We start from the raw sequence: 12469 nt of genomic DNA, 5'->3' as shown, positions 1-12469 counted from the left end.
ACTTTATATCTCATTTTATTATTTTCCCTTCTCTTACGATGTTATTTACATTAAATTGTCATTAGTATAACTAAAGAATATTTCATTCAATAATTGAAGGAAATCTATACTATTAATTGGAGAATACACTAGGGTTAAAAAAATCATATCAAATATCCATGTTGCCAAACTGACCTAATTTACATATTAAGAAGAAAAAAAAAAGATTAAACAGCAGATTTATTATATTTTAGGAAATCGTTCAAATTAATTTCATAGTAATCAGGTTATGAGAATTTTGTGTGAGTATATTAATATATGACAAAATACGGACGAGAATTTTAGGAACAAGAATTCAAGCAGAACATATGCGGACATACTATTTACTCATATGAATTACAAGGAAGTTGGGTTTCTTCGGGTAAAAAAAAATTAAACGTTGCAATCATGCATATTAGACGGGTTTGATCGCTTGATAATTATATATATTTTTTTAAATATGCAAAATAACTCTGCATGTGCGAGTCCAAAGCTAGTATATTTTAAATACAATACGCGGTGAAAAAATGGCTAAATTAATAATAATAATAATTAATTAATGCCTAAATGCCTAAATCTACGGACGGAGTATGGCATCGGTGGTGACGGCGACGGCGTCAAGCAAGGTGGAGAAAGGGCATCTAATACAATAAACTTTGCAATCGAACACAAACTTCTTCAAGTCAATATCAATAAGGAATAATCAATCCAATGTTCACCAGAAACACAGAATTGAAATAGCCAGCTCTCAGATGGGAGAAACCCAGCCAAGAACAGAAAGATTGTTTTTGTTTTTAGAGAATTTTACAAATGATTCAATATGAGAGAAAGAGAAAGTGAGGAAGAAGCCAGCTAAATATCTTCTAACGGCCACATCCAAATCCGCTTCTCTTCTCTTGCCATGCGTCCTTCTCCGATACGCCTTTATTCAAATGACTCTTTCACATGTGAGAGCCACACGCTTCGTTCTGTAACAGCATCAGCTCTACAGAGACGGCAAGTACAGGGAGGCTCTTCTCTTCTACATGGAGGCTCTTACAGCTGCTAAGCCCAAACCCCAGAAGATCGCTCTTCACAACAACCGTGCCGCTTGTTATTTGAAATTACACGACTTCAATAAGGTTCTTTTTTTTTGTTTAATTCTGTTTGAAACTTAGAAATGGTCAATTGAAATCCGTGCTAATGAATGACGTTGGAGCTTGTTTACTTGAAATGGATTCAAAGCTAATGATGAAAACATGAATGTTTGAACAAAGGCAATGACGTTTTGAAAGTTATAAAGGTTAAGTTGTGTGTTTGGATGTATGTATGTGTAATGAATGCTTCATAAATCAGGTTTCAGTTAAGCCAGGCAAAGACTGCTTTTTGTTGGATATTTGACAAAGTCTGAAGTAGAATAATTCAAGCGAGTTTCTAGGAGTTTGAATAATCATTTACCAGTTGCAGTTTGTTTCGGAGTTGTGGTCCTTTGTTTTCTTTGTAGTGGTTGTAAGGCTTGTATAAAAGCCATTGTTCTTCTTTGATTTAATCGATAAGTTATTCAGACTATTTCACTTTGCAGAGAACATATTTAGTTCTATTTTCCTTTATCTGGTATCAGAGCAAAGATCCGTGAGTGTTTGAGAGGAAAAACACTTAAGAAAGAATGGCAGACGGATGAAGCTTTACTACGCCGGCTGTACCAAAGTTTAATGGAGACTACAACCACTGGAGCCTTGTCATGGAGAACCTTCTTCGATCCAAAGAGTATTGGTGTGTCATCAACCCTGGATTTGATAGCCTGAGAAGCATCAAGGCTCCCACCCCAGCACAACAAAAGGAGCTTGATGAAGCAAATCTCAAAGATCTCAAAGCCAAAAATTTATCTCTTCCAATCGATTGACAGAACCATCCTCAAGACAATCACACAGAAGGAGACAGCTAAGCAGTTGTGGGAGTCCATGAAAACCAAGCATCAAGGAAATGCTAGAGTGAAGCGTGCACAACTTCAAAGGTTAAGGAAAACCTTTGAAACCCTGGAGATGAAATCTGGCGAAGGAGTGGCCGGATACTTTGCTCGGGTTATGGCAACAACGAATGACATGAAGAACTGTGGTGAAGTTATTGAAGATGTCAAAATTGTGGAGAAGATTCTTCGCAGTCTCACAAACAACTTCAACTACGTTGTGAAGAGCAAGTGCTGCAAGTCGAAAATGAGGCAAGAGGAAGAGGACGATGGAACCCCCAGAGAGGAAGAGGTGGTAACAGGGGACGAGGAAGAGGCAGATCATTTGTGAACAGATCTGCTATCAACTGTTTCCGATGTGGAAAGCAGGGACACTACCAGTTTGAATGTACAAGTGCAGAGAAAGGTGTCAACTATATGGAGTTTGATGAAGAAGAGGAGCTCTTGTTAATGGCACATTCTGACTTGTGCAACACTAAAGAACAAGGAATGTGGTTCCTTGATTCTGGATGCTCAAACCACATGACTGGGGAGAAGTCATGGTTTGTGGAGTTGGACGAAAGCTTCAAGCACTCAGTTCGCTTGGGAAATGGAACAAGGTTGATGGTCCAAGGGAGAGGAAAAATCAGAATGGAAGTAGAAGGAATCACTCAAGTGGTGAGCGATGTCTAGTATGTTCCAAACCTCACTAATAACCTGTTGAGCGTTGGACAACTGCAAGAGAAGGAGCTAACGATTCTGATCAAGAATGGTGTGTGTAAGATTTTTCACTCTCAAAGAGGATTGTTTGTGGAGACACACATGACCATGAACCGGATGTTCTTGGTGAATGCTATGAAGAAGCCCGTCTCAGGAAGCTGTCTCAAGGTAGAAGATGAAGATTTGGGATCTCTCTGGCATAGAAGATTCGGACACCTAAACAGCAAGTCCATTCATGTCATGCAAAAGAAGGAGATGGTGCAAGGTTTACCAACTCTCAGAGAGGAGACAAAGGTGTGCACTGTCTGCAATATTGGAAAGCAACAAAGAGACAAATTTCCAAAGAAAAGCAAGTGGAGAGCAACAGAAAAATTGGAGCTGATTCATGTGGATCTCTGTGGGCCAATTACTCCAACCTCAAACAGTGGTAAACGATATCTCTTTGTGCTTGTTGATGATTTCTCCCGGAAGACTTGGATCCACTTTCTTGCAGAGAAAGCTGAAGCCTTCGACACTTTCAAAGTTTTTAAAAACTCTGTCGAAAAGGAAGCTAAAACTGTCATCAGAGGGCTGTGTACAGACAGGGGAGGAGAGTTCACCTCTGAAGCTTTCAACAAGTTCTGCAGAGAGCAGGGCATAAAACGACAGTTGATTGCAGGCTACACTCCTCAACAAAACTGAGTAGCAGAGAGGAGAAACAGCACAATCATGAACATGGTTCGCTGTCTACTGACAGAGAAGGAGATGCCACGATCTCTATGGCCAGATGCAGTGAGATGGACGGCACATGTTCTGAATCGTAGCCTCACTAAAGCAGTAAAAGACAAAGTCCCTGAAGAAAGGTGGTCGGGAATCAAACCAAAGGTTGATTACTTCAGGATTTTTGGGTCAGTTGCTCATGTTCACATTCCGGTGCAGAAGAGGATAAAGCTCGACGATCGTAGTCACAAATGCATTCTTCTCGGAGTTAGCGATGAATCAAAGGCATATCGCCTCTATGATCCAGTAGCCAAGAAAATCATTGTCAGCCGAGATGTCGTATTTGAAGAAGATGCAAAGTGGGACTGGAATGTGAGTGCACCGGAGGAGAGTGTATTAGCCTGGGGAGATGATGATATGTTTGAAGAAGAAGATACCGATGATGAGGTAGAGGATGGTGACGATGCAGAACCAGCAGAAGTAGAAGATGGTGATGATGCAGAACCAGCAGAGGTTATAAATGTTGGAGCAAACAACCAGACTGATCCATCAAAAAGGTCGCGACAACAGCCTGGTTGGATGCGAGACTTTGTAACCGGTGATGAAGTGAGTGAAGAGGAGGATTTGATGAACTTTGTCTTCTTTGTCACAAGTGATGATCCAGTGAATTTCTACGAGGCTGAGAAGGAAGACAAATGGAGAGAAGCCATGAAAATGGAGATTCAGTCCATTGAGAAAAATCAAACGTGGGAGCTGGTCCCTCTGCCACAACACGCCAAAGTAATTGGTGTTAAATGGGTTTACAAGACAAAGTTCAACGAAGAAGGAAAAGTGGAGAAGTGCAAAGCTCGACTGGTGGCAAAGGGATACTCTCAAACTGCTGGAGTAGATTACACAGAGGTGTTTGCACCGGTCGCTCGGTGGGATACGATAAGGAGTCTCTTGGCAGTAGCAGCTCAACATGGTTGGCATGTCTATCAGCTTGATGTTAAGAGTGCTTTCTTGTACGGAGAATTGAAAGAAGAGGTCTACGTAGAGCAGCCTGAAGGGTTTCTCAGAGCAGGGGAGGAAGATAAAGTTTATCGTCTGAGAAAAGCTCTCTATGGGTTAAAACAGGCTCCAAGGGCATGGTTCAGTCGAACTGAAAGCTACTTCAAGAAGGAGGGGTTTGAGAAAAGCAGCTATGATCACACTCTGTTTTTCAAGAAAACAGAAACCAAAATCCTGGTGGTAAGTCTCTATGTTGATGATCTGATATTCACAGGAAATGATGAATTGCTATGTGTTGAATTCAAATCGTCAATGCAAAGAGAATTTGAGATGACTGACATGGGAAAGATGAAGTTCTTTCTTGGAGTGGAGGTACATCAAAACAGTAATGGGATACACATCAACCAGAAGAAATATGCAAGAGAAGTCTTGGAGAGGTTCAAGATGTGGAACTGCAACTCAGTAAGAGATCCAATTGTTCCTGGTACTGTCATCACGAAGGAGGGAAGCAGTAACATCGATGCAACACTCTACAAGCAGCTTGTGGGTTCTCTGACATATCTTACGGTAACACGATCAGACTTGATGTTTGTGGTGTGTTTGATTGCACGATTCATGGCAGATCCAAAAGAAGAGCATATGCAGATAACAAAGAGGGTACTAAGGTACTTAAAGGGAACTTTGGATTTTGGAGTTTTCTATGGGAGATCACCAACCATGAATCAAGTGGGGTACACAGATAGTGATTATGCTCGAGACGTTGGCGATCGGAAGAGTACTTCAGGGTATGTGTTCTTACTGAATGGAGCAGCAGTATGTTGGAGTTCAAGAAAGCAAGAAATCGTTACATTATCTTCTACTGAAGCAGAATATGTAGCAGCAACCCATGCAGCTTGTCACTGTGTTTGGCTGAAAGGAATGTTGCAGGAGTTGAGTCTGTTAAGTGAAGGGTGCATGGACATTATGTGTGATAGCAGCTCAGCGATCAAACTATCAAAGAATCCAGTCATGCATCGCAGAACAAAACACATTGATGTAAGGTTTCACTACTTACGCAACCTGGTGAATGAAGGTGTTATGAAGCTGGTTTTTTGTGGAACCGATGATCAGTTTGCAGACATCTTGACTAAGCCTATCAAGCTTGAACAGTACGAGAAGCTTAGGAAGTGCCTTGGAGTTCGAAGATTGGAAGGTTAAACTGTTGCAGGCATGCTTCAGTTTAAGGGGAGGAATTTGTTGGATATTTGACAAAGTCTGAAGTAGAATAAGTCAAGCGAGTTTCTAGGAGTTTGAATAAGCATTTACTAGTTGCAGTTTGTTTCGGAGTTGTGCTCCTTTGTTTTCTCTGTAGTGGTTGTAAGGCTTGTATAAAAGCCATTGTTCTTCTTTGATTTAATCGATAAGTTATTCAGACTATTTCACTTTGCAGAGAACATATTTAGTTCTGTTTTCCTTTACTTTTGACACCAAGCGGAACACGGAAGATCATATCTCCTGCTGCGTCTCCGAGAAGCTATTCTCTGGTGCCGCATCTCCTACATCTTCAGCAAGCCAGCAATCTTCAGTGCTCTCCTCCTCGCTCACATTCTGTTTCAGGTTTTTACAACTTAAGCATTTACAATATTGTTGTCTAATTTTACATCATCAATGTGATTGTTCTCATCCACACAAAATCACAAACCCACTATCTCTTATACAGCTCGCCATCCGCGGATTGATGGGAAAGAGTTCTTTAGACAAGCCAGGTACATATTACAAAATTGTGAATTTCCTATAGCCAGCAACCAGTAAATGAGAATGAATGATAGATATATTAGCATGTTGAGTTTGCAGGAGCCGTCTGTCTTACCAACAGTTCCGTGCATTTCTGGCTAACATCAAGGAACTAAACGCTAGGAAGCAGAGTCGGGAGGTAATAATACCTACTGCCCTCAAACACAACTCTTGTGAGAGTCTGAATTTGTACTACATACAATGTTTGAATCCTAACATGGTGTCATCTCTCTCATCTTTATCTCCAGGAAACATTACATAAAGCAGAGGAAATATTTGGAAAGGAAAACAATGATCTTTACATATCGTTTAAGGGACTTGTCACTGGCGGGCGTTGAAACCAAAACAAACATCAACTTCGAAGCTTTCTTTACATGACCGACCAATTTAGTCACAAGTATTAGAGGGTCCGAGACTGATTCCAAATTTGTTAAACCTATTTTTTTAACCATAGAAGGTAGAATCAGGGAATTTTATTGTTAGAAGAAGTCCCCCAGTTCTTTTGCCAATAAGAGTTTATGTATCTGTAGAACTTAAAACAAAGATCCTGTAATATGTATCATCATCATCACTCGTTGCTTTATATTTGAACTTTGATGAATAAAAAGTTGTGGACAAAGTTATACGGTCTCGGTTTAAACTTTACAATTAAAGTGGAAGTGGTTAACTTGTTCACCTTCAATGTTCAACTTTCACGTTTTTGACTTTGAAGAATGGTAAATGAAAGAGAATACAAAAACATCATCATACACGTGCGGTATGGTTGCAATCTCGAACCATTATGGGCTTGTAAAGATTGATTTGGCCTGATGCTAGAAGGCCCATTAAAAGGTGAAGCTGAAAACCCTAAACGAGAAAAGAGCATATACTCATCGCATCTCGTTGGTTACTACTACTATAGGAAGCTTTTGGCTGCTTAATTAACGCCTCCTTGCACCTCTCTTCTCACTTTATCTGGCTCTCGTTGTCCATAAGGTTGGTCTCCGCATCGATGTTTTTTCTTCGATGTTTGCTTTGTGTTCGTTTTTGATGACCGAGTCTTGCTGTTGATCTTTGTTAATATCGCTTTGATTCATCTCTGATCTTTGTTATGTACCGTTCGTTTTTATCTTTTTGTTTCGATCTGGTTTGGAAGATCTTTTTTGTAGATGAAACTCTGAATAGAGAACAATCGTTTTCCAAATCTGGTGTGTTTTTTTTTCCAAACGAATTCCGTATCCTTCTCTCTTGAATCATAATTTACTTGCTTGCATGATTTGTTTGTATGTGTGTTTGTTGCAAGCGTTATCATTTGTTAAAAGATGGAATCTGTATTCATCAACATGTTTTCAATTTCTCAAGCTAAAGTTTCCCGAATTGCTATCGAGAGATGATTCAATTGCTAATTCATTTTTTTGTTTGTTTGTTTCTCTTGTGATATTGCAGAGATTTTTTTCTAGGTGACAGTTAAAAGTTTGACAAAATGGTAAGACTTCTGTTTCTTATTTGTTATATATCTCTTTACATTAGTACTTGCTATTGGGATTTTAGCTTAACACTTTTTTTTTTATACACTTGCAGGTGAAGTTTACATCTGAGGAGCTTCGGAGGATTATGGACTATAAACACAACATCCGTAATATGTCCGTTATTGCCCATGTTGACCACGGTATAATCCTCTCCTTCTTTTTGATTATCGTAATCTGTTTATTAATTGTTCATTCTTTATATATTGAGCTCTAATCTGTTTTGAAAATTAAATACTACCTCTTGTTTATTTGATCAACAGGGAAATCCACTCTCACTGATTCCTTGGTCGCTGCTGCTGGTATCATTGCCCAAGAGGTTGCTGGTGATGTTCGTATGACTGATACCAGAGCTGATGAGGCAGAACGTGGTATCACTATCAAGTCCACCGGTATTTCTCTCTACTACGAGATGACTGACGAGTCCTTGAAGAGTTTCACTGGAGCCAGAGACGGCAACGAATACCTCATCAACCTTATCGATTCACCTGGGCACGTTGACTTTTCTTCTGAGGTTACTGCTGCACTCCGTATTACTGATGGTGCTCTTGTAGTGGTCGACTGCATTGAGGGTGTCTGCGTTCAGACTGAGACTGTTCTACGTCAGGCTCTTGGTGAGAGGATTCGACCCGTCTTGACTGTCAACAAGATGGACAGGTGTTTCCTTGAGCTTCAGGTTGATGGTGAGGAGGCTTACCAGACTTTCTCGAGGGTCATTGAGAATGCTAATGTCATTATGGCTACGTACGAGGATCCTCTCCTTGGTGATGTTCAGGTTTATCCAGAGAAGGGTACCGTTGCGTTTTCTGCTGGTCTCCACGGTTGGGCGTTTACTCTGACCAACTTTGCCAAGATGTATGCTTCCAAGTTCGGTGTTGATGAGTCTAAGATGATGGAGAGGCTTTGGGGTGAAAATTTCTTTGACCCTGCTACCAGGAAATGGACTGGCAAAAACACTGGTTCCGCGACCTGCAAGCGTGGGTTTGTCCAGTTCTGCTATGAACCCATCAAGCAAATCATCGCTACTTGCATGAATGACCAGAAGGACAAGTTATGGCCTATGTTGGCCAAGCTTGGTGTCCAGATGAAGAATGATGAGAAGGAACTGTTGGCTAAACCTTTGATGAAGCGTGTTATGCAGACGTGGCTCCCTGCCAGTACTGCACTACTTGAGATGATGATCTTTCATTTGCCATCTCCCCACACTGCCCAGAGGTACCGTGTTGAGAATCTGTATGAAGGTCCCCTTGATGACAAGTATGCTAATGCCATCAGGAACTGTGACCCTAATGGTCCTCTCATGCTGTACGTTTCTAAGATGATTCCTGCCTCTGACAAGGGTAGGTTCTTTGCCTTTGGTCGTGTTTTTGCTGGTAAGGTTTCTACTGGTATGAAGGTCAGAATCATGGGTCCCAACTTTGTCCCTGGTGAGAAGAAGGATCTGTACGTTAAGAGTGTTCAGAGGACTGTTATTTGGATGGGTAAGAGGCAAGAGACTGTGGAGGATGTTCCTTGTGGAAACACTGTTGCTATGGTTGGTCTTGATCAGTTCATCACAAAGAATGCTACCTTGACTAATGAGAAAGAGGTTGATGCTCACCCCATTCGTGCCATGAAGTTTTCTGTGTCTCCTGTTGTTCGTGTTGCTGTTCAGTGTAAGGTTGCATCTGATCTTCCCAAGCTTGTTGAGGGTCTCAAGAGGCTGTCCAAGTCTGATCCTATGGTTGTGTGCACAATGGAAGAATCAGGTGAGCACATTGTTGCTGGTGCAGGAGAACTCCATCTTGAGATTTGTTTGAAGGATCTGCAGGATGATTTCATGGGTGGTGCTGAAATTATCAAGTCTGACCCTGTGGTCTCTTTCCGTGAGACAGTATGCGATAGATCTTCACGCACTGTAATGAGCAAGTCTCCTAACAAGCATAACCGTCTGTACATGGAAGCAAGACCTATGGAGGAAGGTCTAGCTGAGGCTATTGATGATGGACGTATTGGTCCAAGGGATGACCCTAAGATCAGATCCAAGATCTTGGCAGAGGAGTTTGGATGGGACAAGGATCTTGCAAAGAAAATCTGGGCGTTTGGACCTGAAACCACAGGGCCTAACATGGTGGTTGATATGTGTAAGGGAGTTCAGTACCTTAATGAAATCAAGGACTCAGTGGTGGCTGGTTTCCAGTGGGCGTCCAAGGAAGGTCCTCTTGCTGAAGAGAACATGAGAGGCATCTGTTTCGAGGTTTGTGATGTGGTGCTTCACTCTGATGCCATCCACAGAGGAGGTGGTCAGGTTATCCCAACAGCCAGAAGGGTCATATACGCATCCCAGATCACAGCCAAGCCTAGACTTTTGGAGCCTGTATACATGGTTGAGATCCAGGCTCCAGAGGGAGCTCTTGGAGGAATCTACAGTGTGCTGAATCAGAAGAGAGGACACGTCTTTGAGGAGATGCAGAGGCCAGGAACACCGTTGTACAACATCAAGGCGTATCTGCCTGTTGTGGAGTCGTTTGGATTCTCGGCTCAGCTAAGGGCAGCAACCTCAGGACAGGCTTTCCCGCAGTCTGTGTTTGATCATTGGGAGATGATGCCTTCTGACCCTCTTGATGCAGGAACTCAGGCTTCAGTTCTGGTGGCTGAAATCAGGAAGAGGAAGGGTTTGAAGGAACAGATGACTCCACTCTCTGATTTCGAAGACAAGCTTTAAGAAGCTTCACCAAAGACTTAGCAGCCTCTTTCACTATGGTTACAACTCCCTTTTATCCTTATTTTTGTCGTGTTTTATGAGATTACTCTTTTGAAATGATGGATTGTGAAGACTTTTCTCTCGCCATCCCCTCAATGTTCTACCTTTTCTTGTTGAGAACTTTGTTATTGTGTTCGCAAATATCTTGGTGTTGATTTTGTCTTTGCTCTTTAGTTATATTCTCGTCTCATCGAATCATTTATGCATAATCATTAGGGTGCTTGTTTGTTTTTTTTCAATTGAAAGTTGCATACTATGTAGGATTTGTTAGCTTCCTTTAAAAGTTGGTTTGCTTAGAGCATCTCCAATGGTCTTCTATTTTTGCTTCTATAATAGAGAACTTCATAATAGAGGTGAGTTTAGGGGAGTTTTACTCCAATGGTCCTCTATTTTCATAATAGAGATTGTTATTTTTTTCTCTATTTATAGAGGAACTTTATTTTTTTCTACAAAGGGTTCCTCTATAAATAGAGGAACTCTATTTTAGAGGTAAAAATAGAGGTGGGTTGGAGTAAATCTCACCTCTATGATAGAGATCTCTATTATAGAAGAAAAAAATAGAGAAAACCATTGGAGATGGTCTTAGAGATTGAGATGGTGTTTAGTGACTGTATTATTGTTACATATATTCAATACATTAGTTTACACGTATATGAATACGAGGACAGTAATTAGAAGCTGATCCCCTAATTATGTCTAGAATTCATACAATAGAAATTGTACCCGAATTCTAAAAGGATCGATCGTGGTCACCAGATTTGATTTCGTGACTTGAGTGGAAAAGTATTTCGTGGCAACCAGGGAGACTGTTCTTTATGGTCCGTTTTGAGGCGGCATTGACCGGTGGACCATGGAAAACGTTTGGTAGTTATCTTATGGTGCAAGCATGGTCACCCGAATTTGATCCAATGAGAGATGAAATCACAACAACACCTGTTTGGGTTCAGCTGTCAAATGTGCCAGTGAACTTCTATCACAAGAGGATTCTGATGGGGATTGTTAGAGGGTTGGGGTAGCCTATTCGGTTGATCTTACCGTCTTTGAAGGGTACAATACAAGTTAATGGAGATATATTTTGTGTCCTATGAGGAGCTGGACGCAATCTTCTAGAGATCTCTCCAAATGATGCAGTGAATATTGTTATTTCCAATATATTCGGAGGACTGGAAGATACAAAGATTTCTTCTGATTCCGTGCGCGGAAATATCTAATCTGAATCGAACAAAGAAAATATGATGGTAGCCCTCAACCTACAAGTTCGAAAGACTGATATGCGAGATAAGGGTCGACATCAGATTGTGGAGTTGGATGAAGAAAATGGAGCTGTTCGAAATGGACCTCCTGGGAAAAAAGTCCATAAGGTCCAAAAGGGTGTTAATGGGTTGAAAACCAAACAACATAGTTCTAATAGGTCTGAGAAGGGGTTGGTTTTTGCACCCAAAATTTAAGAGAAGTCATTAACGACGAACGAAAAACGATTACGGGTGGTGTTGGTTAACATCGGCGGACCCGGAGGAGTCTTTGCTTCAGGTGGTGGTGTTACGGTGAAGGAGGTAGCATAGCAGGGGCGAAATGGTTAGCGACCATTGGCTAGCAGTTTGGTGTCTAGTGGTGATGGTATGAGTGTTGTTAAGCTGCGAGAGGGGTTGCCTGGCGGAGGGATGGTGAATCCGACTGTTTAGCAGAGTTCCCATGTGTTTTTATGCTTTTTTGCGAATGAAATATGAATTGTCTCTTTTGGAATTGTCGAGGGCTAATAAACCTAACTTCCATCATTCAATTTGCTATACGTTGCAAAAATTTAGAACATATCTATTGGCCGTGTTTGAGACTCACACTGGCGGTGATAACATAAGTCGCATTTGTCCATGATTAGGCTTTGATAACTCGTTCAGGGTGCATGTAGTTGGATAGAGTGGTAGTGAGTGGTTGCTATGGGAGATGAGATTGGGACGGTTGGTATTGTTGCTTCCTCTGACCAGTTTATTCATGCTCGTGTAGTTAATGGTGTCGATGTTCTGCACGTAGTGGTGGTGTATGTAGCGCCTATAGTAAGCAGGAGGAGTGGTTTATGAGCTCAACTACGTGAGACTCTGA

At 41.3% G+C, this 12469-nt stretch overlaps 1 protein-coding gene and 1 pseudogene across 1 annotated transcript; both read left to right on the top strand.

Moving 5' to 3' along the window:
- The first annotated feature begins 1663 nt into the window (after window positions 1–1663).
- LOC147928992 (uncharacterized) lies at window positions 1664–2635 on the top strand (annotated as a pseudogene).
- Window positions 2636–6935: 4300 nt separating this feature from the next.
- Window positions 6936–10534, top strand: LOC104743047 (elongation factor 2). Its single transcript, XM_087485816.1, has 4 exons — window positions 6936–7099; window positions 7550–7589; window positions 7685–7772; window positions 7893–10534. The coding sequence occupies exons 2-4, from the start codon at window positions 7587–7589 to the stop codon at window positions 10331–10333; spliced, it is 2532 nt and encodes an 843-aa protein (XP_087341942.1). The 5' UTR covers window positions 6936–7099; window positions 7550–7586; the 3' UTR covers window positions 10334–10534.
- The last annotated feature ends 1935 nt before the right edge of the window (window positions 10535–12469 follow it).

This window comes from Camelina sativa, chromosome 14 (assembly GCF_030686135.1).
Source record: "Camelina sativa cultivar CO46 ecotype springtype chromosome 14, ASM3068613v1".
NCBI classification, from domain to species: domain Eukaryota; kingdom Viridiplantae; phylum Streptophyta; class Magnoliopsida; order Brassicales; family Brassicaceae; genus Camelina; species Camelina sativa.
Note: the sequence above shows the minus strand (reverse complement) of the source record. Positions and strands in the feature narration are given on the sequence as shown.